Source organism: Danio rerio, chromosome 2 (assembly GCF_052040795.2).
Source record: "Danio rerio strain M-AB ecotype USA chromosome 2, GRCz13ab, whole genome shotgun sequence".
Classification (NCBI taxonomy): domain Eukaryota; kingdom Metazoa; phylum Chordata; class Actinopteri; order Cypriniformes; family Danionidae; genus Danio; species Danio rerio.
Window position 1 is genome coordinate 32,966,415 of NC_141022.1, and position 26,863 is coordinate 32,993,277.

A 26,863-nucleotide genomic window follows, 5' to 3' on the forward strand; every position below is an offset into this window, starting at 1 on the left:
GAGCCATTGTACAGTACTTCTATGCACAGTACTTCAAATTCATTTCTATTTCTGGTTGTAGGTTTTGTATGTGTGTGTGTCAGAAAGACTTAAATGCTAAGAATGTTCATCTGAATGTTTTGTGCAAAATTGTAATTATTCCCTCGCTTGTAAGTGGATGAGAAAGTAAGGTTGGAAAGAGTTGGCTCTCCATATGCTTGTGGATGCCCAAATTCACAGTATTAAATCACGGGGAAACACTCCCCAATTCATCATAGTAATCCCATTCTGTCACAACTGCTGTCTGTAGGAGAGCTCAGAGTCAGCAGTGATTCCAAGCATTACTGAGATGCTTGAAATGGTTCAGGGTAATGGTCCATAGTGTATGTGCTAATAATCACTTCATTAATGAGTACATCACACAACCTGCAGATCACATTTCAATTCAAAATTCAAATTTAACACGAAGAAACCAAACATTAAATACATTTTGATTTTATCCTGTTTTCAGGCTATTAACATGACAATGACAATTTTCTTAAAGCTTTTTTTTATTATTTATTTATTCATTTCAGCATTTATAATATATATATATATATATATATATATATATATATATATATATATATATATATATATATATATATATATATATATATATATATATATATATATATATATATATATATATATATATATATATATATTTGAAGTCAGAATTACAAGCCCCCCCTTAAATTTTTTTATTCTTTTTTTAAGTATTTCCCTAATTATGTTTAACAAATTTAGGATTTTTTTTACAGTATGTCTGATAATATTTTTTTTTTTCTGAGGAAAGTCCCTTTTGCTTTATTTCAGCTAGAATAAAAGCAGATCTCAATTTTTTTAAACATCCTTTTAAGGGCAAAATTTTCAGCCCCTTTAAGCTATATATTTTTTGATATTCTACAGAACAAACCGTTATTATACAATAACTTGCCACTTTGTCACTTTAAGCTGTATAGAAATATATTGAAAAATATCTAGTAAAATATTATGTACTGTCATCATGGCAAAGATAAAATAAATCAGTTATTAGAAATGAGTTGTTAAAACTACTGTGTTTATAAATGTGTTGAAAAAAATCTTCTCACCGTTAAACAGAAATAGGGGGAAAATAAAGGGAGGGGGGGTAATAATTCTGACTTAAACTATATATATATATATATATATATATATATATATATATATATATATATATATATATATATATATATATATATATAAATCAATCAATCATTCAATAAATAAATATACTAAAGACTAATAAACTTTTGTATTTTAAATGTTAGATGTTAAATAACTGAAGAGGTTTGGTTAATTGTCATGAAAATTAATGTTTTGTTTGTTTGTTTGTTTGTTTGTTTGTTTGTTTGATTGTTTGTTTGTTTGTTTGTGAAAAAATCAAACCTGAGTATGTCTTTGAAATAATAATATCCTCTTATGCTTTGTCAAATGAAGACATCCCTTTCCCCCTTTCACAAGAAGTAAAATCCATCTAAGGTGTCCTCATAATGTTTCTGTGAAGATTCAGATCAAAAACCCCCTTATGTCTTCCATACTGTTGATATCAGTTTCTAAATGCAACTAAAAATTACATTTTGTGTGTCTCCTTAAATGCTAATAAGCCGCTTCTCCCGCACACTTTCCAAAAGAAAGTGTCGCTTTTTTAGCTCACGTATCACACACCTCTCAAGACAAAATATATGTTGTGTTTTATTATGTCCTTTTTGGCATTGCAGTTCTTCATCATCTCTAAATCTGCATGTGACAAATTAAAGAAAACCTTTTTTTTTATCTGCATTGTAAATATACTAAGTCTAAGCACACACACAAAAACACATACACAAGAAGAGGGATGTCGGATGGTGCATGTTGTCCAAGCATACAAATAAATATACATAATAAATATAGTGATATTGTAAAAACAAAAAATCACTCACTGCACTTATATAAATGCTGTGATATTTATTTTAATTTTTTTTTTAGATTTGCTAATAGGGCAGATTGTCAGGCATTGTGGGTGGGGCTTGTGACAATTTGCAGTAGGTGGAAATCTGGAACGGCATATTTTTAGGCACTGCTACTGTTTATAGGGATTATAAAAACAGGAGTGCATGGATTATTTGCATGTTCAAACACCATGTACTGTAAGTGCATTTTGCATAATAGGTTGCTTTTTAGTTTAGATTGCAGCTGTTTATCCCACTTTACCTTTCCACTGTGCGTATACAGTAAAGGTTTTTATGTATATATTTTTGTTCCATCTGTTCAGCCACTGTAAGGCGACCTTTTTCCCTTAGAGACTAATTACTCATGCTGTGTGACCTCTCTCATTAATACTCAGGCAAAAGACAGATGGACAGTTTCCCATGCAAGACTGCAATAATGAAATATGTATATTTTTTCACTATTAAAGACACACTATCCTGTAAAAGTTTTACTAATATTCTTAACCAGTATATAGAAAAATGTAGAATAACAGAAGTGTTATTGATTTTTTGTGATTATCACAATACACAGTCTTTCTTTAGTTTAAAGCTTTATGGTTTAATGTTTGAAGCGTTTGGCCTTAAATATTTGTATAATACTTTCCTTGTTCTTTTTTATATATATATATATATATATATATATATATATATATATATATATATATATATATATATATATATATATATATATATATATATTTATTTGTTTATTTATTTATTATAAAATTGTTAGTTAGTTGATTATTTAAATTTTCTAATTATATATTTTTTATTATTTAATTAATTTAACAATTAATAATTACCCCAGCTTAAATGTTCTCATAGCTTAATTTTCTAGTTACCCCAACTTAGTCTTTTCGAGTTCGTGTAACTTAATTTTTATAGTTACCTCAACTTATTTTTGACTTAACCAACTAGTTTTAAAAAATGCATTTTTGAGATACCCCAACATAGTTGTTTTCTAGTTTCTTCAACTTAATATTATGTTAACTGAAGTATTAACTAGTTACTAATAACTGGTATTAACATTACTGCATTTTTAATTTTACATTAACAAAGATTTAGTATTGCTGAAGTGTTGTTCATTCTTAGGTCATGTTATTTAATCCATTATCAAATACATCTCTGAATCTATAAGTAAACCTTAACTAAATAAGCTGCACTGTAAAACCCAAAAAGTTAAGGTAACTCAAACCATTTGAGGAAACCGATTGAACAAACCATTTAAGTTCAAAAACTAATCTTAATGAGTAGTGTGAACTTAATCCATTTGAGTAAACAAAGCAATTTGAGCACAGTAAAACCAAATAAATGAAGAGAACTCAAACCATCTGAGTACTGTAAAACCTAATAAGTTAAGGCAACTCAAAATGTTTAAGGAAACCGATTGCTACAAACCATTTGAGTTAAAAAAAAAAAAAAAAAAGAATCTACATGAGAACTGGAAGTTGAAGTAATGAGGTATTTAATAAAATCATTACCTTCAACACTGAGTTTTAAAACAGTAAATTTTGAGTTGACTGAACTCATTTAATTTGATAAAGTTGACTGTTGGGTTTTACATTTTGCTAATGTTAGGAGATACATTAGAATATGAGTAGGTTTGCATTAATGAAGATTTAGTAATGCTTAACAGATATGTGCATTGTTAATTCATGTTAACTAATTCAATATGATGCATTGTATTATTAATACAATCTTTTTTGTAAAATGCTACCATATAATGCTAAAATAAAACAATACTATGATACAAAATTACCAGTGCAGCATAATCTATTTTATTTTATTTTATTTTATTTTATTACATGGAGGTTGGGGAGTGAATGAGGCAAAAATGAATTGTAGAGTTTTGTGAATGGTACTGCAGGATTGAGCAGTATTAGGGAAGGTGGGTGGCAGGTGTTAGTCTCCATTAGAAAGCTTTTACAGGGAATCACATCATGGCCAATCCACACTCCACCTGTCACAATGACCTATTTCCCTTGCAAACACAATGCAATTTTGGGACGTGAGCAGCAGGAGCTGTTAACTTTTTCTCATTTGGTGTCTTTCCGCAGACAAATGGAAGGGAATGGCTTTATCCATTGCATATCCATCCATTTACCTATGGCATTAATATGTCATATTCATATGTACTGTAGAATGAGGATGACTGTAATGGGATGGTCTGCAAAGTGCTTATGTAATCTGCAAATGTTTATGGCAGATATAATGCATTAGTTCACTATTGTTAGTTGATATAAAATGGCCGTAAACAACATCTGTCAGCTGAAGAGCTATTTCTAATCGAGGGTAAAATGTACACACTGGTACTTTACAGTGGTTTACTGAGCCTTATGTGTGGGCTAGTTATCATAGTATATCATGGTAGATATTATGGTCATAAGACTACTGAATATCCTTTTAAAAGTTTTTATGATTCTTTTGTTAAACGTTTGACTATAGGAACTTATTTTCAAAAAAACTTCTCGGTCCAAGCCATATGACACTTTTTTTTTGATTTCCTGTTTTTTTAAGTTTTAGAAACTAAATTTCTCACCAAGGTTAACATGCACACATTCAAAGTCTGTGTGAAATCCAAATTTAACAATGTTTATTTTGCTAGCACTCATTGTTATTCACTAGGTAAAAAATCTGTAATTAAAGTCGTACCATTTGCATCAATGTTTGGAGTGATGGTCTTTTTATGTCGATGTCAGTTTGACAGCTTGGCCACATTATTCTTAATCATGCCCCTCTTATACTGTTAGTTTGATACAAGGGAATGATGCACAAAATGAAAGCCTTGCCCCCTGCTTAATATTCCACTTTAGTTCAAAGTTCATCAACATACTGAAATAAAAGTCTCAGCAACTTTTGGTTCATGCAGACTTTAAACAGCTAAATGTTTTATCCTTGTTAAGTATAATAGTTGAGCATTTCTGAAAATCAATGTCACACTGAATAGTGGAGCTTTGATGCTGTTCTTTACATTTAACAATGAGATTGGCTGACTTTTTGGCAAGCAGGAATGCAACAATTTTTGTTGTTGTTGTTGTTTTTTTGTTTTTTTTCAGCCGAGTGAAAATGTTGTGTTTGAAAGTTTTTAGGTCACACTTTACAATAAGATATTTTTTTTTATTGGTTTTGTTAGTAATGCATTTACTAACATTAACTTAGCATAAAAAATATTTAGAACAGCATTTATTAATAATAGTTCAACGTTTACTAATGCCTTATTCAAATCCAAAGTCATGCTTGTTACATTTATGCACTGTGAGTTACCATGAACTAACAATGAACAACTGTCTTCATTAACGTTAACTAACATGTAAACGTACTGTTATAAATGAATTGTTTATTGTTTGTTCTTGTTAGTAAGCGCTTTAATCAAACGTTAACTAATACAACCTTATTGTAAAGTGTTTCGTTTTTAAGACATGCCTGAAGTAAAGCTATGTTTTTGCTATCAGAAAGTTAGCCATATACAAAGGCATGGGGAAAAGTAATGGAATGCAAGCGGTCAATAGCCATTCATCAGTACTCAGAACTCTATAATTTTGATTAAATAATAAAATTAGAAAGAAATATACAGACACTTTTAGGAAAAGCCAGGGTACAATAGTTATATGGGTGCTGTAGCTATATATCATTTTAAATAAATTATTAATGTACGAATTGTAAAAATGGTCAGAATGATTGTCCAAATAATTCTATAGTGTTAAAAAAATAGAAATCAGTTCATTTAAACAGAAAAATAATTATACAATTGGACAGTTTGTGCTGTATTTTTGCTGAAATAAATGCAGCCTTGATGGCCATAACAGACGATATAATTATTATTATTATTATAATGAAGTTATGTCGAGATCATTGCCCATGCTGTGTATCTTCCTGTTGTTATGAACAGACCGGATGACACTGACATGCTGGACATTGTGATGGACATTCACACTGCCACTGTGAACCCCGGTGATCTGTGATTTAGTAACTGCTATTGGCTGTGTAAAGATTCGCTGTAAATGAGCTTCTCTTTTCCTGTTTGTATGTGTGTGTGTGTGTGTGTGTGTGTGTGTGTGTGTGTGTGTGTGTGTGTGTGTGTGTGTGTGTGTGTGTGTGTGATGTGTGTGTGTGATGTGTGTGTGTGATGTGTGTGTGTGATGTGTGTGTGTGTGTGTGTGTGTTTGTGTGTGTGTGTGTGTGTGTGTGTGTGTGTGTGTGTGGCTTGTAGGTGTTTCAGTTCTGCAAGCTGCAGCAGCCCCCCTCCCATTAGACTGTCACAAGGCCCAATAATAACCTCTCTAATAACAGGCTTGAATCTCTCTCTCCCTCTCTCTCTCTATTTCCCTCTCTCTCTTTCTCTCTTTCTCTGTCTCTCTCTCTCTCTCTCTCTCTCTCTCACTCTCTCTCTTTCTCTGAACAAGTGTTCTTTTTCATATCGAGCGTCATGCAATTAGTGTGGCTGAATGAGGATATGCTCACCATCTGCAGTTTGCCAGATCTGGCTGCATGCCTTACAGAAAGCCCAGAGTTTTTCTTTTACTAAACTTGGAATGACAAATTTGTTAAGGAGTAATTCAGTCACATTGCATACCTGATAAATGGGTTGACCCTAAATAGTTGTTGCTTGTAATGTATGTATTCTGAGTGAAAAGTGGGGAGATTCATGATTTTTGCAAAGTTAGTGGAATTTGAGGGTGCAAGCTTTCAGAGAAGTCTTGATTAAAGCCTGACCTCTGAACACATCAGAAAAGATAGCAGTGTTAACAGGAGAAAATGAGATTTTCTTAAACCTAGGAGTAATGATTAGGCTTTGTGTTGACCTGAGGAAGCACAGCCATGTGTTGAATCAGACCAAATTCACACTGTTATCTGATACAACAACTTCAACTTTATTTTAATAATAGGCGACCACAAAACGAGTCATGGCTGAACATTTTTGGAAATTTAGAGTTAGGCATTATTTGGAAGCTAAATAAATAAAGCCTACATTGACGTATACTTGTGGCTATGTCTGCTCAAATCCAACTATTTGAAAATGTTTGCTTTGACATAACTTAAGTAGGCAATTTACTATTTTAAACATGATCCTTTTTATAATATTATAATTATTTTTGGCATAAAAGAAATATTGGTCCCACTTTTTTTATGTGCCGTTAACTACTGTGTGCTTACATCAAAATATAAATCCAATTTATGCAATTAGTTAGAATGTAGAATCACCTTAGAATTAAAAGGTTTTATTTGACATTTTTTGTCAAAATTGAGTTATTGACATAATCTTATTAAATGACAACTTATTTACATTATGAGATCCTTTTTGTAAGTTGTTTAAATTTAATTTTAAGTTTAAATTTAGGTTTAAAGGGCGGAGGGGGGGGTGTCAATGGTGTAATCATAAATGTACTTACAGAAATTAATTACAGATGTAATTACAGATCAAGCATAAGTACAGTGTAAAACATGAATTTACACAACAAGTACCAAATTAGTTACTAGTTACTAATTAGTACATATTAGTTAATACAACCTAATATAAAGTGGGACAGAAGAATCAACAAAATGTAAATACTGCACTATTTGTGCTAATTATTACGGTTGCCAAAATGTTTCCAAATTTTACATGTATTTTTATATTATTACATATAGTTAAAAAAATAATTAAATCTGCAAATGGTTTGAACAATATAAAGACATAAAGTCTTTGTTAGGTACTTTGAATTAGTGATTGTATTTGGACATATTCATTTACAATTCCATAAATAATTTTTTGTTTTACTAATGTTTTGCCAAAACGTAAGTAACAGTGAAACTCCACAATTATCCATTAAAGGTTTATACTAACTTAAAGTGCAAATATGCAGTCAGATTTAAAAGCAAACAGGTAGGTTTAACTGTAAGTATCCAGAAAAGAAATAGCTTACCAGAGAAAATAATTGGTAATTAAATAAGCTATCAAATTAATCTGTCAAATAAAAATATAAACATATAGATTAAAGCTACAACAGAATCTGTGTATCAATTATTATTTTCATATTCATATTCATTTTTTAATTTAAATTCTAAAAATAAAAAAAGGACTTGTTTTGACATTATTCTTTTAGTTAATAGTCCATTTATTAATCAGGGGTCGCCACAGCAGAATGAACCGCCAACTTATCCAGCATATGTTTTACATTGGATGCCCTTCCAGCTGCAACCCAGTACTTGGAAAGACCTATACACTCTCACATTCACACACATACACTACGGCCAAGTTAGTTTATTAAATTCATCTATGGACTGGTCTTTGAAATGTAGGGTAAATCGGAGCAACCCAGGCGTAGACGGGGAGAAAATGCAAACTCCACACTGAAATGCCATCTGGACCAGCCAGGAACCAGCAACCTTCTTGCTGTGAGGCGACAGTGCTAACCACTGAGCCACCGGGTTGCCCCCATTACCAATACAACATTTAAAAAACAAGCAAGAAGTGTTTGTCAGTTGAGAGCAGTGATTGATCTGTAGCATGTACAGTATGTACTGTATGAACATTCTCTATATAGGAATCAAACTGGCAACCTATAATAATAATAATTGTAAGTCAACTCTGTAGCCATAGTTCCTCTTGAATATGCTGGAGGGCAACTTCGTTGAGATTCTCAACACTACTTTCCCTTTTACATTGTCTGTCTGTCATCTGAATTTCAGCTTTCTTCCCCTCCCTCTGAGAAGAACAGAAAAGTATGTCAAGACTTCTTAGCCTTGAATAATCTTTTGAAGTACTGTCAGACAAAAAAGGCATTTTGAAAGCCTGACTGTTACTGGCTAATGTCAGACACAGATGTTCATTCAGCTAACAGGGTATTTGATCGGATCAGCTATGCTTGGTTAGGTTAGGGTGCATATTGTTTTGTGCTAAGTGGTTGAGATTCCACTTTTCGATGAACAAGATCTGCTTTGAGCTGTTTGTTACTGATAAAGGGGTCACAGAGTTAAAAGAGTAATAAAAAAAACCTAAAACATGTAAATGCTTTGGCAATGCAGTGGCTTTGTAGGTAGTGCTGTTGCCTCACAGCAAGAAGGTCACTGGATTGAACCTCGGCTGGCCAGTTGGCGTTTCTGTGTGGAGTTTGCATGTTTTCCCTGCGATTCATGGGTTTCCTTCGGGTGCTCCGGTTTCCCCCACAGTCCAAAGAAATGCGGTACAGGTGAATTGGGAAAGCTAAATTGTCCGTAGTGTATGTGTGTGTGTGGATGTTTCCCAGAGAAGGGTTGCAGCTGGAAGGGCATCTGCTGCATAAAAACATGCTGGATATGTTGGCGATTCATTCCACTGTGGCGACCCCGGATTAATGAAGGGACTAAGTCAAAAAGAAAATGAATGAATGAATGTATATGCTTTAGCAATCATGTTGTATTTCCTTTGGTTGTAAAAACAAAGTCAAATGAAGTGATTATTGACATGTATGATTACCCTTACTCAATACTGGTCCTCTGCTTTTACCCATCTGAGTGCACACACACACACACACACACACACACACACATATTGCCTTGCTCAAGGCCACCTTAGTTGGGTATGAAGACTAACCCCCTCATCTTTAGTAATTGCGATTGCCTGACCTTTAGGCCACAACTCTCCCTTGTTTAGTATTTTGACAAATTGTCATTTAAAAACCTATATATGTTATATACAATAATTTAGTTTAAAATCAGGATTGTTTACCCCTATTAGTGACACTTGCATAACTGTGATATGAGAACATTTGAAGAGTTCCGATGCAAAAACCTCTAAATGCCTGAATTTGAATCTGAATTTTGGTCTTAAAATGATTCTCAGCTTCTTATGTTGTCTTATGTTAAGTATTTCACTTTAAAGGCAATGAAAATAACTTATCCTTCACTATAAAAGTAAAACTTATGAGCCTACACACAAGAGTCTGAGAAAAATGCAAATTTTAGAAGAAAATATCAAACAGTGTTTAGAGGTTTTTGCATCTAAACTCTTCATTTGTACTGACATTTTTGCTTTATACCCACCTCACAAAATGTTCATCACAACAGAAGACACAATAAAGTCCTTATATTTCAATATTTATTTTAAATTTTATTTTAAAATTAATTTAAACTGTAATTGACTCATAGAAAGCAAGACTGAAAACAATGACACAGTATACTCATGCTTACTTGTGTCTTTCTATGTATTTCCTGCAGACCATCAGGTCACTTTGGAGCCGTACCACGTGTGGATGCCTCCACTCCCTTGCTGGATGATTCCATCTCTGTGATGAAAGGCTTATCCGGCAGCCGCAGCCACCACCACGTGGTGACGTGTGACCCCTCTTTTGAGTCCATGGGTCACCACTTGGACCACAAACCCTACCTCATCAGCCAGATCGACAACCCCCACCCGGTGGACCATTCGTACTACTCCCAGAGAAGCCCCTACCAGCCTGACTGCGTGGTGCCTTATGGGACCTTCCCTCGCCGACACTACAGCTCCCAGCATGAGCTGAAAGATGAGATGGCTGTGGTTCCCTACTCTGGCGGAGGTGTTCCAGCCAGCAAGGGCCAACAGCGGCTCCCTGTTGCCCTTTTGGATCAGTTCGACCGGCAACTCCCAGTGCCTCGGGACGGCTATCACACACTGCAGTACAAGCGTGCGGCTGCAGCCTTGGAGCAACGAAGCGACAGTCCTGGCCGAATCCGGCACCTGGTGCACTCAGTTCAGAAGCTCTTCACCAAGTCCCATTCACTAGAGGGCCCACACCATGGTCACGGCCATGGCAAGGGCAGCATCAATGGAGGAAAGGCCAGCCCCGATGGAGAACCTCCTGCAATTCGGCACCGCAAGCGCAGCAAGAGCCGGGAACGCTGCAAGTCGGCGGAGCCCAAGAATCGGACACCGCCTTCTGGCTACTGGAGTTCGGATGAATTGGAGCGTGAGGCCTGCCTGTTCCACCATGGACCACCGGGTGTCATGACCATGGGCCGTCACCCGGACAAGTCCCAGTCCCAGTACTTCCTGGAGGCCTACAACACCATCAATGATCAGGCGCTTAAAAACTCCCGCAGCAACAACGATTTGGGCAAGTGCTCGACGTGCACAAGCATCCCGCTGAGCGTGGACGCTTCACAGCTCGTGAAGAAGAGCTCGTGGTCGTCCTCTCTCACGGTGAGCAGAGCACGTCAAGTCTACCAGAAGGCCTCGGTAAATGTAGATAAGGCTCTAGTGAAAGCAGAGGCTTGTCAGCAGGAGCGATCATGCCAATTCTTGCAGGTATGCAAAAAGCCTTTCGATTCTCCCCTACACCCACATGCTCACCTTAACCCACCTCCACCTTTCCACCACCCTCCTCTTCCTCCTCCTCCACCTCTGGAGAGAGCCTCCAGTTTTGATTTGAGTTCTTCCGAGAAGTAAGTGCAACCCACTAGCTGCCTTACTTTCTGTTTAGCTGACAAGCATCTGTTTGGATCCATTTGATCTCTCTGACTGGTATTATTTCCCTCTTTAAACCTGACAAACCACTTTTTTTGACCAAGAATGTTATTATTTTGTTGGGCTGTGTGTGTGTGTGTGTGTGTGTGTGTGTGTGTGTGTGTGTGTGTGTGTGCGTGCGTGCGTGCGTGCGTGCGTGCGTGCGTGCGTGCGTGCGTGTGTGTGTAGGTGGTGGGATTGGATAAAGCAGACTTAATGAGCAGTGTTCTTATGGATATGTACTGTATGAAGAAAATGCTTGCATAATATGCTTAATATTTCTAGCTACTCATTAGGACTTTAAAAATTTTTATGCTATATAGTTTATGATATGAAAAAGGATTTACCAGATTACTTGAATATCTTAATTTGGAAGGAATTCTGTATTAGACTGATTGGAGTAATTTTGTAGGGTGAAGGTAAATACAATAGAACGAAAGTAATTCTCAAATGAACAGTGCTTTAGGTTTTTCTGGGGAGTCTCTCAGTATTCAGGTACAGAAATTGAATAATCAAATGCACTGAACTTTGGTGCCTGGTCAATTATATTCCCTATTGCACAGCCTGTCATATGACTAAAAAGGATGAGCAAATAGCTAGGTTAATTTTAAAATATTATTTTTATTATATTTAAATTAATTAATTAATTTATTTATTTATTTATTTATTTATTTTGTTTTGATAGTTTCTAATACTGCTTCTAGCTTTATACTAGTTACATAAAAAACAGGGTGGTCTAAGTAGATTATAGAAAAGTAAGACTGATTTCCTCTTGATTAACTGCTAGTTGGTTGCTTTTAATTAACTGGTTACCAATTAAATCATTGCTAAGCATGCTGTTAGTCAATTAACCTTCTAACATAGCCTACTGTGTAACATATGTTAAATTAAAGAAGATGGTTCCATTTCCATTCACAAATGGGTTTTCAGACTGGCCAGGAATCAAAATTTTTATAAAAAGAAAGCTATCTGATATGTAGTATGGCTTAAGAAATGTAAAATTCTCCAGAAAAATTGTTTTACAATCCCTTTAGAACCTTATAATTTACCCAGTAGGGTGAAAATACCTGATTGACCATATTTTGTAGGGTCATGATCATTCATTCATTTTCTTAGTCCATTTATTAATCCGGGGTCGCCACAGCGGAATGAACCACCAAGTTATCCAGCAAGTTTTTACGCAGCGGATGCCCTTCCAGCCGCAACCCATCTCTAGGAAACATGCACACACACATTCACACACACACTCATACACTACAGACAATTTAGCCTACCCAGTTCACCTGTACTGCATGCCTTTGGACTGTGGGGGAAACCGGAGCACCCGGAGGAAACCCACGCGAACGCAGAGAGAACATGCAAACTCCACACAGAAACGCCAACTGAGCCGAGGCTCGAACCAGCGACCCAGCGACCGTCATCGTCATGATCATTTATGAACTTTTCATTGAAACTCCAAGAGCTCATGTCAGTGGCTGCTCATCCTCTGCAATTAAATTCAGTTTGCATTGATATATACCCATGAGGAAAAACCGCATGAACTTTTCATATTACATGAAATTTGTGAAAGACATTTAAAAGGAATAAATACGGTACAGAAATAGGGAATGTTTGTTTCTAGATAATCCATACATCCTCCTAAAGTATGTATATGTTTTTAAGAACAATAATAATCTTTGTGTCAGAGATAGTTATAGGATGAGGGAACTGTATCAGATATTATTTGAAGGTGTTCCTGTTCCTCTTGCACATAAGACTATGTTCTGGGTGAACTGACAAATGAGGTATAACCCGTTATGTTACGCGTGCTTTAAAAGAGCAAACTAGAAAAGATCTTAAGGGCCACCAGCAGCGGACTGTGAATCAGAGTTTGCACGTGGGCAGCCACATACTAATTCAGAGGCTAAATCGAGCTGGCAGGATGTCTCACATGTTCTCTATCATGCTCTGTCAATACAAAGAATAATTGGCATCTTTCTTCTGGGCTAAATCTGGCCGCCAGTTGCCATCGTAACCGTGACTGACAGGCCATTGCACTGCGATGTTCTTGTTCTCAAGCTTTGTGCAAAAGACTCTTTATACTTTCAGCAAGTGGATGTCAAGTTAGCATTATCCTGTTGGTTTTGTGGACTTTATACAGATAGTTTAAAAATAAAATAAATAGTTCTGTTGTTCTTGTACTTGGTATTGAGAGAAATTTAAGCAGGTTCATAACACAGTGAACACAAGGTTGGATTGTATTCACATTAGCTGATTAGTTTGTCTTGTCAGTATTGCTTTTAAAATTCTCAAATTATGTTCTATAATGGCTTAATTTTTTGTAATTTCCCTCTACAGACTGTCTCTTAAGCCTGCTGGTAAGAATACTTTGTCAGTCATTTTTCAGCATTCAAAAGGAAGCCCATATTTGGTAAACCTTAAGCCAAGAGCAAGAGTAGATTTCTAGCTTTTGAATTTCTAGCAGTAAAAGAACACTAATACATACACACGCACACACACAGTGAGTACGGAAAGTATTCGGCCCCCTTAAGTGTTTTACTCTTTGTTACAGTATATTACAGCCATTTGCTAAAATGATTTTAAAAATCCTCATTAATGTACACACAGCACCCCATGTTGACAAAAGCACAGACTTTGACATTTTTGCAGATTTATTAAAAAAGAAAAACTCAAATATCACATGGTTCTAAGTATTCAGACCCTTAGTATTTAGTGGAAGCTTCCTTTTGACCTAATACAGCCATGAGTTTCTTTGGGAAAGATGCAACAAGTTTTTTACACCTGTATTTGGGGATCCACTGCCATTCCCCCTGTCTAATCCTCTCCAGTTCTGTCAGGTTGGATGGTAAACGTTGGTGGACAGTCATTTTAAGGTCTATCCAGAGATAGCTTAATTAGGTTTAGATCAGGGCTCTAGCTGGGCCATTAAAGAACAGTAACAGAGTTGTTGTGAAGCCACTCCTTCGTTACTTTAATTGTGTGCTTACGGTCATTGTCTTGTTGCAAGGTAATCTTGTAGCCCAGTCTGAGGTCCTGAGCACTCTGGAGAAGGTTTTCGTTAAGGATATCCTTTTACTTGGCCGCATTAATTTTTCCCTCTATTTCAACCAGTTCTGTCCCTGCAGCTGAAAAACACCCCACAGCATGATGCTGCCACTGTCATGCTTCATTGTTAGGACTGTATTGGATAGGTGATAAGCAGTGCCTGATTTTCTTCACACTTACCACTTAGAATTAAGGCCAAGAAGTTCTATCTTGGTCTCATCAGACCAGAGAATCTTATTTCTCACCATCTTGGATGGTGTCTTGGAAAGTTCATGCAGGCTTTCATGTTATGCCACTTTGTCATAAAGTCCCAACTGGTGCAGGGGGTTGCCAACCAGGGGTGCTGTGTGTACATTAATAATGAAAAAAATTAACTTGATGATTAAATAATAAAAATGATTTTAGCAAATGGCTGCAATATAACAAAGAGTAAAATTCAAGGGGGTCTGAAAACTTTCCGTACCCTTTGTGTATTTAATGTATAACACAAGATAGTGTTTAGACAAATATTGAATGAAACTTGCAGGAAATTCGATTATGTAATTAGATCACAGCTTTCACTGCGAACTTAAATCTGTATGCAGCCCTGAATTCCAGAACAGAACAGAACAGATGACAGCAGTCAGAGAACAGAGATCTCCTAAAGACATTAACCCTAATCTCTGGAAGCTCACAACCTTTCATCTGCTGAAATGATGAAGCGTTGCTGGATCTGCTGTGAGAACTGAACCCAGCACTGATCCTCGTTTTCTGCTCATCAGACTGGACTTGGCTGAAGGTCTGGTGTGGGTGTTGCCTGTGTGTTTGAAGCCAGTTTTTTGTGCTTGCCGGCTCTATGAGCGAGTGTGTGGGCAAAGATGCAGTGTTACTGCACTCATTCTTCCTCTGACTGCCTTTTATACTCTTCCTGACGTCAAGGCCAGCCGTTCCCTCAGTAACACAAGCTCTGTGCTCATTCATATTATCACAGTCACATTCTTCAAAGTGGGATTTTCTCTCCATGCCAGAAGAAAGTCTGTTTTCAAGCCTTTAAATGAGCCTCTATGTAGAGCAACGCATGCCGGGTGTGCTCTCTGTCAGCTTGAAAGACTTTTGGCCTTAGAATTAGATTATAGTCATTTTCATTGCTCACATTCCAACACGGATTAACCGATATTTTATTCCTGCACACAAATGATGTTCAAATTTAGGGGAGCCGCTGTAAATAATAATAAAAAATGAAATAAATGTAAATAACAATAACATCAAACATTTTTTGTGTAAGATATAGATTATGCTTTGAATTTCCTTATTTTTTAACTTACTTTGTTACACGTCTATGTTTGAAATACCGAAATGAGTATATAAAAGATGCAACATGTGAACAGCCCCCTTAAATGCAAGTGGTTGGTGTCACAGAGAAATACAAAAGAACTTTACAAACAACTGCTCAGCTCTATGTACAAAATATTCAAAGTCATTACAACCCCTGTTGTTGTGCCTGTCCTGTCCCAGGAGCAGGCTTTCATAAATAATGAAACCTTCCTAAAAAAAAGACCCACACATACACATACACACAAAACAATTTTAGAGTAGAAATAAAATCACTCATTATTTTTGAGTGCATGCTCACTTACAAAGATACTGATGGAAGTTATTATTTATTCAAGTTGGCCAACCCAAGTGACTGTGTTAATGCTCCATTACCTCTCCCTTCTCTAATCACACGCCAGATTCGTCACCCCACTTTATTCTGGGACCTCGCAATTTACAAATTAAGCACTGACACCATGTATAATTGATATGTGAATCTAGAATTGGCTATGCAGTTAAATTATTAGTTGTTTCCAGTGTCATCATGCAACTAGTGTTTAGCAAGTATCTTATGTAAGTTGACAGTGACTTCAAGCAAGCTTTTTGGTCAAAAATCAAATAAAACAACTAAATTGAAGCCAAAAAAGTTATCCTGTAAATCCACTGGCATAATGTAGTAAAGGAATCTTTAGTTTTTTTTTCTTTTGTTTGTTTTGTTTTGTTTTTTGTTTATCTGTATAACTTTTGAACCGAATGGGCTATAATCAAAATTCCCTCTGATTCCTTGGCTCAAGCCGATTCAAACGTCATTTGATGATGACGTCATTTTTAGTAATGAACATTTTTTCGCTATTTCAATTTTTTTGCAAAACCTATTTGAACGAACTCATCCTAGGCTGTTTGTCTGATTTTCACCAAAATTTATTCACATGATTTACAGACGATGCTGACCAAAAATTATTGAATTCAAGTTGATTAGACTAACTGTCTTTAACTAACTTGCAAACAAGTTTAATGTAGAGCTTGTGAAAATTAACTTAAGGTGTTATCTCCATTACGCAATTATGTATTCACAGCAAACTTAGTGTGTGTTACGACAACCATGGTCTGGGATTATCTGCAGCATTTTGGATCACTGCCACACCCCAACCCCCTCCCCCCTATAGTAAATGTAATAACGATATTTCTGAAAATGCTGATAACTTGTGACTACTTTTGCCTATTGTTATGAAACTTGTCTTGATACATTAGTTGGGTTATCCTAAGAATAGGATAAAACCTACTTTTCTAACTCCTCTCACATTTTTTTGTCTGATTTGCCAATTTGACTCAGATCAGTTATGCAGTTATGGAATTTGTGTCGATAGGTGTAACGGTGTTTGTTTACAGCACCGACAAATGTGCTGGCATGATGCCAAACTAAATCTGAAGCTGTATCTCTGCAATTGTTAAAGATAATGATACCAAATTTTAGATCTGTCATTGTCACCTTGCACTGACCACACCACTAAAATTTGGTGACAGGGCCACCTATGGGACAACAATTATAAGACAGCTATTAGTCGTTATTAATGAATCTTACAAATTTGGTAATACTTTTGACTGCTTATTTTGATGAAATTGGTCTGAAATTTTTCCTTGGGTCATGCTGATAAAACAGATACCAATTATGCCAAACTCTGCCAAACCTCCTGTCTGCCATTTTGATTTTGTTCAAACCATTCATTTTTTAACTTCTCCTAGACCGTTGGTCCAATCTTCATCAAATTTGACTCAGATCATTTTCAGACCATGTAGACCAAAAATTATGGAATTCATGTCAATAGACAAAACTGTTGTCATTTAGCATCTACTCAAACTTGATGTAATGCTGCCAAATGACATTACAGGCTGAATCTCTGCTATGGTTTAAAGTATTGAAACCAAACTTTGTGTGTGATCTAGACCTGACATTGAGCAGACTACATCAGTTTGCATCACCACCTTTGGGCAAAACTGACAAACAGTTTGATACTATCAATAAAAATCATACAAATGTTATCAAATGACTTATTCATAGTTTTGTCAATTGTAATAAGACTGGTCTTGCAGATTCCCTGGATCATAAAGAGAACATTGATATAATGTATTCCCTAATTGAAACAAATTCCTGTCCACCATCTTGAATTAGTTAGAAAATGTGTTTTGAACTATCCATAAATCTTAATCTTAATCCACCAAATTTGGCTCAGAACATGCTGTCAAAAAGTTCTAGTATTTTATTTTATTTTATTTTATTTTATTTTATTTTATTTTATTTTATTTTATTTTATTTTATTTTATTTTATTTTATTTTATTTTATTTTATTTTATTTTATGCTAGTTGAAGTTTTGATTAGGTTTAGGGTGGGATTGTAAGTTTTTTTTTTTCACGATAGTTTGATTGATTGGTTGGTTGGTTGATTGATTGATTGATTGATTGATTGATTGATTGATTGATTGATTGATTGATTGATTGATTGATTGATTGATTGATTGATCGATCGATCTATGACAAAATGAAAACTGAGCCTCTGTCTGTGTGCAAAAAATACTATCTATTATGAACCAACTACATTTATTGCAAATAGTGCATAAGCTGCCCTAACAAATTAGCTATTTAAAAGTGTTTTACTTTTTCAGCCCCTGGCCAACTTTAAAAGAGCTCTGCCACAATTCAGAGACATTTTAAAAGTAGTGGTTTAACACAAAGCATGTTTAATATTTTATTAAAGCAGCCATCCTTTTATCTAATGGAGTCTTAATGAGCATTTGTCAAGGTTTTATTTAGCTTCCGATTACCCTCAGAAAACTAAGTGGCTTTCTTTTGTGTCGGACTGAATTGTAAAAACACAGTCCAGAATTGTACTTTTTTTTTTTGGCCCTGGAAGAGCTGCAATAAGACAGATGCTCAACTATCCAGGGAGGCGTCATTAGTATAATCACAGCAGCTCACACCGGCAGCCTCATTAATTAGCTCTGGAAGTGTGTGTTTGTGGAGCTGAGCGTGTGTTTGGATGCTGACATGCATGTTTGGGCAAAGGTTTGTGACGTGGCATCGCTTCTCAACCGTCAGGTCCCTCAGGATGAGTGGGGTGGTTTTCCGCTGGGCAAAGATGAGGACATCCCATGCAGACGCATGCGTAGTGGCAGCTACGTCAAGGCAATGGCGGAAGACGACAGCGGAGACTCAGACGGCAGCCCCAAACCCTCGCCAAAGATGCAGGCGCGACGGGCAAGTTACCTCAAAGCCACACAGCCATCGCTCACTGAGATGACCACCCTAAAGTAAGTGTAGACACCCACAGTTTTCTGTTTTTTCATACTCAGAGTGGAAGAGTTTACTTGTTATCTTGATGGAGAGATATTATTGTAATATAACTAAAACTGAAATCATAAGAAAAAAAATATTTAAATTGAAATAAATATGAAATGATTTTATAATAAAAATAAAAACATATTAAATAATTGTTTTCCTTATTTTAGTATCGTCGAGTTGCTATTGTAGTTTTTATATTTTGTTTAAAGTCAAAATTATTAGCCCTCATGTCAAATTTTAAAAGTTTTATAAACATATCCAAAGAGATATTCAATGGAGAGAATATATAATTATTTTTGACACATTTTTCAGCATAATATTTTAAGGACTTTTTTTTAAATGACTAATATCTTTTGTCTTTGACATAATGACAGTATTTTAGTTACTTACAAGTTAGTATTCCGATTAATGTACAATGTAATGGCTTAACTGATTAAATTAACTAAGCAAGTTATTTGGGCAGGGTATTTATATAATACTGACGCTAAAAATGTTTATTATTATTATTATTATTATTATCAAAACTGTTTTTTATTCTAGCCAAACTATAAAAAATAAGACTTTCTTGAAAATGTTTTTGCTCCATTAAACAGCACTTGGGAAATATTAAAAAAATAAATAAAAAATTCATAAGATGGCTAACATTTTTACCATTTACTGTATGTTTTCAGTTTTTGATAAAAGGTTTTGTGTTTATTTATGTTTGTAAAATTTTTTAAAAAAATGTATTTTTTACAACAATAAAAATTTGTAGTAATTACGTTTATTTTTCCTAAATATGTGAAGAGTTCAGATGCAAAAACCTCTAAATGCCATTTGAAATGTCCTTCAAAAACGAGCGTTTTTTCTCAACCTCCTATGTTTATGTTAAATTATTTTACTTTACAAATAATGAAAATATCCTATTCATCAACATAAATTTAATTTATTGAACCTACCCACAAGAGCCTGAAAAAATGCTTATTTTAAAAGAAAGGTTTAGATGACATTTAGATGCATTTGCATTTAAACTCTTCATGTGTAAATATGTTTTAATACATTTTTATATTTTTTTACACTTAACATTTATTTTGTTTCAATTAAAAATAATGGTTTTGCATTTTTTTTATTTAACCACATTATACTACCCTTTACTTATGAAATGACTGAAATAAATGTATATTATAAAATTTAAAGAATTACAAATATAGAGTGATATATGTACGTCTGTGTATGCATGTTGTAGGGCTGAACATTATATTGTTTGAGCATCAATATTGCAATGTGTGTATCTGCAATTTTTACATTGCATGATTAGATTATTTATGAAAGATTAAAAGATAAAGATATTATTAAATAAAAAACACATATTTTTACCATGATGACCATGTTATTTTGCATTTGCTACTGTTAGACTCCCTAGAAAACCATAAAGCACTGTTAATTTAAGTTTTATTTTTGATCTGTCGTATTTATATTTGCTTGTAATTTATTATAGTTTATGCAGATGGCCTGTATAGACTTGATCATCCTGATCAATCTAAATTAATGAAATCTTTTCAAATAAAGCTATTCAAATCATCTAGTAAAATTATATTCATATAGCAATAGATATAATATCACAGCAAAACAAAGTATCACAATGTCAGATTTTCTAGTACATTGTATATTATTTATTTTTTTATTATTTTATTTTATTTTTTATAGTTGGAATTATTTTTATTGTTTTAAATGTTGTTAAATACTCACTATATCTAGACTTGTGTTATGAAGATTGAAGATGTAACTTTGCAATGTGTAAGTAATGTGTCCGGGAATAGTTTAACAATTATTTACAAATATGCCATTTAAAAAGTGAACATTTATAGAAGATATAGCAGACTTACAATGACCAGTGCTTGTCTTTGAGTCAATACAAATGCAAACAAAAAGTGTTGGATTAAGTTTGCTAAATGTGTGGGATCATATAGTAATAGCAGATAATGTTCAAATTGGTAATAGTTGATAGTGGTAGATGCAAAGTCATCGCCAACCTTTTTTTTTTTTCAATTCTTAAATTATGACTCCTGACATTTTCATTCTCAACTGAACTACATCTCTGAGCAGACGATACAAATTGGACATTTTCAGATGATGAACTAAATTGATCATTGAAGTGATCATTTGCTGCAATTTTATCCAGTCATGTCTGATTCAAGAGTAGCTTTATAATAATGATTCATTTTAACCAGTTTGGAAGTCGAACTGCATTTCCCTCTGGGGTTATTGATTGAACTCAATCTTTTCAAAAAGATGAATTGATGAGTCAGGAGAATCGCTGAATCAAAAGACATCATGCTGGGAAGATGTCTCATCTGAAAGTTTGTACAGAAGATTTATAGTGAAAATTGGGGCAAGTGGATATTAAAAACACTATTAAACAGTAAATGAAAGATCTGTGCTATTTTACTATGTTGATTAGTGAACCACTTTGGATAAAACAACCAAATTAATCTTCCAACACTTCAGCAAACATCATCTGGACCGAACTGATGGCAGTTATAATTTTATTTGGCCAATAGATTGACCCCCTCCCCCCTATTTAATGCTTGATGTCCATTTAATTACTGAGAAATCATTTACTCTGATCTGTATCTTAAATATTAATATTAATCATTAAAATAATAGTTAATAAAAGATACATATGACATTATCACAAGTAATGATTCATTTACCATTGTGAATGCCTGATTGTATCTTACAGTCAATCAAATCCCTTTAAGGCAAGTTATTTCACTCTGTGGCCATCTTTGAATTGCCTCTCGGGCAGTATGTTCAGGCATCCTGTCAGAATGGGGAAACATTAAATTCTCCAAAACGCTTACGATTACATTACATATTTGGATCCACCAATAAAATTAAACATCAACTGTCCTTTAAGTTTAGTTTCTAAACATCCAAATCAAACAAAATCAGCATATTTTCAGGTTGCCCAAGCATGCGTGCTTAAAAGCAATGAGATCATGATGCCAATCTCATTTATGGTTGTTCTGCACATTGTCATCCTCTGAATAATGATTGTCAGATTGCACTGCTCTTCTAAAGTAATTCCCAACTTGGTCTTGATGGCGAATGTCCTTCAGAAATAACAGCGACTTTTTGTTTTCAAGCTTGTGGGCGTTTAAGTAGTTGCTGTCATGTGATGTGCGTTTGACAGGACAGACTGTACCTTGCGTTCATTTCATACAGATTACAAAACCAAAAAACACATTTGTTTTCAAGTGCACTTGGTTCATTTAAACCAGTGGTCACCAAACTTGTTCCTGGAGGGCCGGTGTCCTGCACATTTTAGCTCCAACCCTAATCAAACACACCTGAACAAGCTAATCAAGGTCTTACTTGGTATACTTGAAACATCCAGGCAGGTGTGTTAAGGCAAGTTGCAGCTAAACCCTGCAGGGACACCGGCCCTCCAGGACAGAGATTGGTGACCCCTGATTTAAACAAACAGATTTCAAGCTTTATGTGGATATATTTCTTTTATTTGTGAAGCAAGTATTCACTGAGATTCCAGTGAGTTTTTTGACCAAACTGTCATTAAAACACACGTACTAGAAGGCGGGGCTTCATTCGCCATATTGACTGTTACACTTTTCCCCATTCAAAACTATACAAGTGACATGTCCTGTGTATTCTATAGTCTTTGAGTCAATGCAGGAAAATACTTAGTCAGGGTTGTAAAGCCGACAGATCTAGAGCACCGATAGACAGAGGAATCGTTAGCAAGATACTTTTCTTGTAAAATAGGTGTCTATATCTACATATAGCCTAAAAGTAATGTAAAATTAGTTGTGTATTTTGTATTGTAAGGGGGACCTATAATGCAAAAATCACTTTTGAAAGGAGTTTTATTACAGTTCTGTGGCAGTTCTGTAAATATAGCCAGCCTCTGATGGAAAAACAAAACAATTAAACCTATTTTTACAGTCACACTTTATAAAACAGTCCACAGAAACAATTTGATGGGCTAATTTAAAGTTCATGGGCATTGCTAAGCCTGTGAGGTATATGCCGAAGTATGCTAATAGGACTTTTAATTTGCCAAAAGCTTGTGTTAAGAGCTTCCGGTGAACTGAATACCATTGCAAAATCAGTGCGTTTAAAGTCAGTTTTCTTTAAAAATCAACTACCTCCACTGGGGCTGAGGGATGTCCGATATAAAGTGGGTCTCAGATTGTACAAGAAGCACTGCATTAAACTACATTTTTCTCCGCCATGTCTTTATAATATTTTAATAATAATATAAGTAATATAGTATATTTAATATAATAATTTATTTTACCCCTGCATATATGGAGCTTCTGCTCTAGCCTGCCGATTCTGACAGGCCCATGCGAATAACGGTATAATGTCTAGTTTTACGATTGAGCAACTAAATAAATGCCAAAGTATAACTCATTGTGTTTTAATGACATTACAACATTGATGCTGTAAAAGGAACTGTGTAAAATGGAAAAAAAAACTCACAATAACAGGTCACTGGACGTTTATCAGTATGGGAACAACACTAGCTCGGCATATACCCTATTTTAGCAAGATTGACATGATGGTTTCACTGATTTATATTATAATTGACATCATGGGTTTTGCTAGACCCAAAGTTCTACTCAAGCCCCCTAAAAATTGTTACCCCCTCCCCCTTTGCACCAACCACAAACAAACCCCCCACCCCCACTTTTCAACTGTAACTCGTGATTAAAAGTGGCAGTTTCAAAAAGATATAAACAATTATTTGTGGGGTTAATTTGGTCTGAAACTTCACATACTCACTTTAGGGACATCAGATATTTTACAGCTTATAAAAAGTATAGTAGGTCTTTTATGGTCATCCATTTATTGGTGCAGGAATGCAAATGTGGCGCTTTATTTTAGATAACAAAATAAAATAATAATGATAATCTGTCTTTGATAATCCCACATCTGCTGAAATAGCCAATCAAAGGTTACTGTAGGTCAGCACATACACTTTTTCTCTCAAAACACTGAAAACACTGATAAGTTTGGCTAATAAATTGGATGTAATTAAATGAAATATGTACATTTGATTCACTGAAGCTTACATACTTATGTATTACATAAACTAACATTACCAACCTACACAAAAGAAGATATTTTGAAGAATGTTCGACTTGAATATGTATTTTTGAAAAAAGTATATGGAAGTCAATTGTTTAGAACAGGGGTGTCCAAACTCAGTTCTAGAGGGCCGGTGTCCTGCAAAGTTTAGTTCCAACCTCAATCAGACACACCCGGGCTAGCTAATGAAGCTACTAGGCTTTCTAGAAACATACTTGCAGATGTGTTAAGGCAAGTTGGAGCAACAATCTGCAGGACATCAGCCCTCCAGGACCGAGTTTGGACACCCATGGTTAAAACATTCTTTTTAATGTCTTTGTGTTCAACAGTGTGTTTAGAACAAATGAAGGTTAAGTAAATGAGGACAGAATTGTCATTTATTGTATGAACTATCACTTTAATTGCATTGCTTCTCTCATATTACTTAAACTTCTAATAAAGTCAAATAAAATTAAGCATCAAAGTGTCTGATGTTGGCAGCAGCTCTAACCACATTCTTCTGTGCTGATAACCAACGCTTGGCATCTCTTAAAGAATGACTGCAGTGCTTTAGCCACGTAATAGTCATCCAGCTGGCCATCTAACAGCTCCAATCCCCTCCGCCCATCCTGTGCCCAATTTTAAAGAGAACCAGAGCTGCACTCAACACCTTTAACACCTGCCAAACATGCAGATCTGTCACCATGTAGCTGGAGAGTGCAATGAGTTTATTAACTATGTGCTGCTGCTTTCATTTCCCTACAGAGAGCTGCTGTTTTTCATGTCAAGATATAAATTTGTGTGTGATTTAGATCTCTGCTGTTTCAATTTTTCCCTTACTTCAGAAATTCTTGTGATAAGACATGTAGGTTTAGTCAGGCTTTTTTCATTTTTTTGTGCTGCTTGTGCAAAATTAATTATATTTTCTTAACAGAGAATAAAAGTTTTATACAGATGGTGTTTTTACTTTAGAAGAAAAAACGCTTTGATGCAAAGTCCAATCAGTTCCTCTATTTTGGCTCTTTTTTTTCAGTGCTTTATTTATTACTTTTTTTTGTACAATAAATTGCTCTATTAAGAAAGCATTTGGAAGGTAAATGTGATATTCAAAAGCTTTTGCCTTCTAGGTTGGAACTTGATTTACCTTTAAATTAATCGCGTCTTTGCGATCCAAATTGAAAATCCATTAGCAGTCTATCCAGAGGGCCGTCAGACACTTGCTGCTGTTTGAATTAAATAATATCACATAGGAGTGGTATAGTACAAACATTCATACAGAAAATGCAATGTTGTTCTAACTGCTGCATGTGCTGAAATTCCCAGTTTCCTGGACGTCATTTATGACACCATTTTCCTAATTAATTTATAATCAACATATTGGGGAAAAAAACAACAAAAGGCTGCTGGATTTTCCCACAAACAATGTTGTCTTACATATAAGACATTATATAGATATTCATACATGAGACTTTATACAGTCCTTTATACAGTACACCCCTTACAAATCTTTTAAATTTATATATTTAATAGGCAGCTTTACAATATTATATGCGTGCATATTCATTAGATCAGTCAGTACTGAAGCCAAATCTGTAGCTGATCTAACAAAATAACTTAACATAACGGTCCAAAAACTATTACACTCAAATGTATGTTATAGAAAAATATTAAATACAAATTAAAAATATATAATAAATATTTAAAATTTAGTTTGTTTTTTTTTTCAATATTTTGCCAGAATTTAAATGTATTATCCATCAATTAATAAATATGTTTGGTGACTACAATATTATTTGAATAAATATATCTGTTTAATAAATATGTTTTGTTTAAATGCACCAAAATACATTGAATATATTTACTGAGAAATAGATAAAAATATTAATAATTAAAATGGGGTGTACTCAATTATGCTGAGCACTGTATTAAACGCATCAAATTAAATTAAACTGTGTATCATTGCCCTGCTAATAAACATATGTGTTGTTTAATGTGTTTGAAATGTGTTTGCTCAGCAGACATTTTACATTTTAGATTTGTATACTTACCAGTTAATGTTACAAATTCATGAGTACTTCTGTTTGTTTAAAATATGTTTAAAAAATAAGTTTAAATATGTTTAAAAATGTCCAATTTAAAATAAATTGCATTAAAAAAACATCTTAAAGTTATGACTTTTTCTTCACAGTTATGGAATGTAATTTATAACGATTTGCACAATTCAGAGACAAAAATACAGAATTAGTAGATATTACATCAGAATTTCAAGAGATTCTGTTTATATCTTACATTTTAAACTTTATTACATGTAAATGTGAGCAATCAACTCCAAATTCTGAGAACAAAAATGGTAAGATAAAAACTTGACACTTTAGAAAATAAGTCTATTACACTTTTGAGTTTATATCAATTAGAGATGTTACATTTTTGTTTAAAGTTTGAGCAAAAAAAATTCTTCCAACTCAGCATTTGTGTGCTTTGACTGTCGTTGACTCATTTTTTGATCTTCAGTTGGTTTGGTCCAGCTCTGAGCTGAGACTAATAGATTGGATGGACTGTTGTTACCTCCATGTCCTGCTTCCCCATAGGCACCCGACTCCTGCTAATGTAGGTCATCAGGCCTCCTCTGTTACTGCTGAGTAATGAGTGTCTAATCAGCTCCGCTAA

General features: G+C 34.6%; 1 protein-coding gene across 14 annotated transcripts in view; it reads left to right on the forward strand.

Moving 5' to 3' along the window:
- The window catches only part of dlgap1a (discs, large (Drosophila) homolog-associated protein 1a), a 220,382-nt gene that overhangs the window by 120,375 nt on the left and 73,144 nt on the right, over positions 1-26,863 (forward strand). For 9 of the 14 annotated variants that reach the window (XR_015477903.1, XR_015477901.1, XR_015477902.1 and 6 more), the window contains exons 3-4: positions 10,185-11,250; positions 18,881-19,092. Coding sequence is in view for 11 of the 14 variants with exons in the window: in XM_087239898.1 (XP_087096024.1) it covers positions 10,258-11,250; positions 18,881-19,092 (1,205 nt within the window). In the remaining 3 variants the exon portion in view is untranslated. 14 annotated transcript variants of the gene reach the window in all.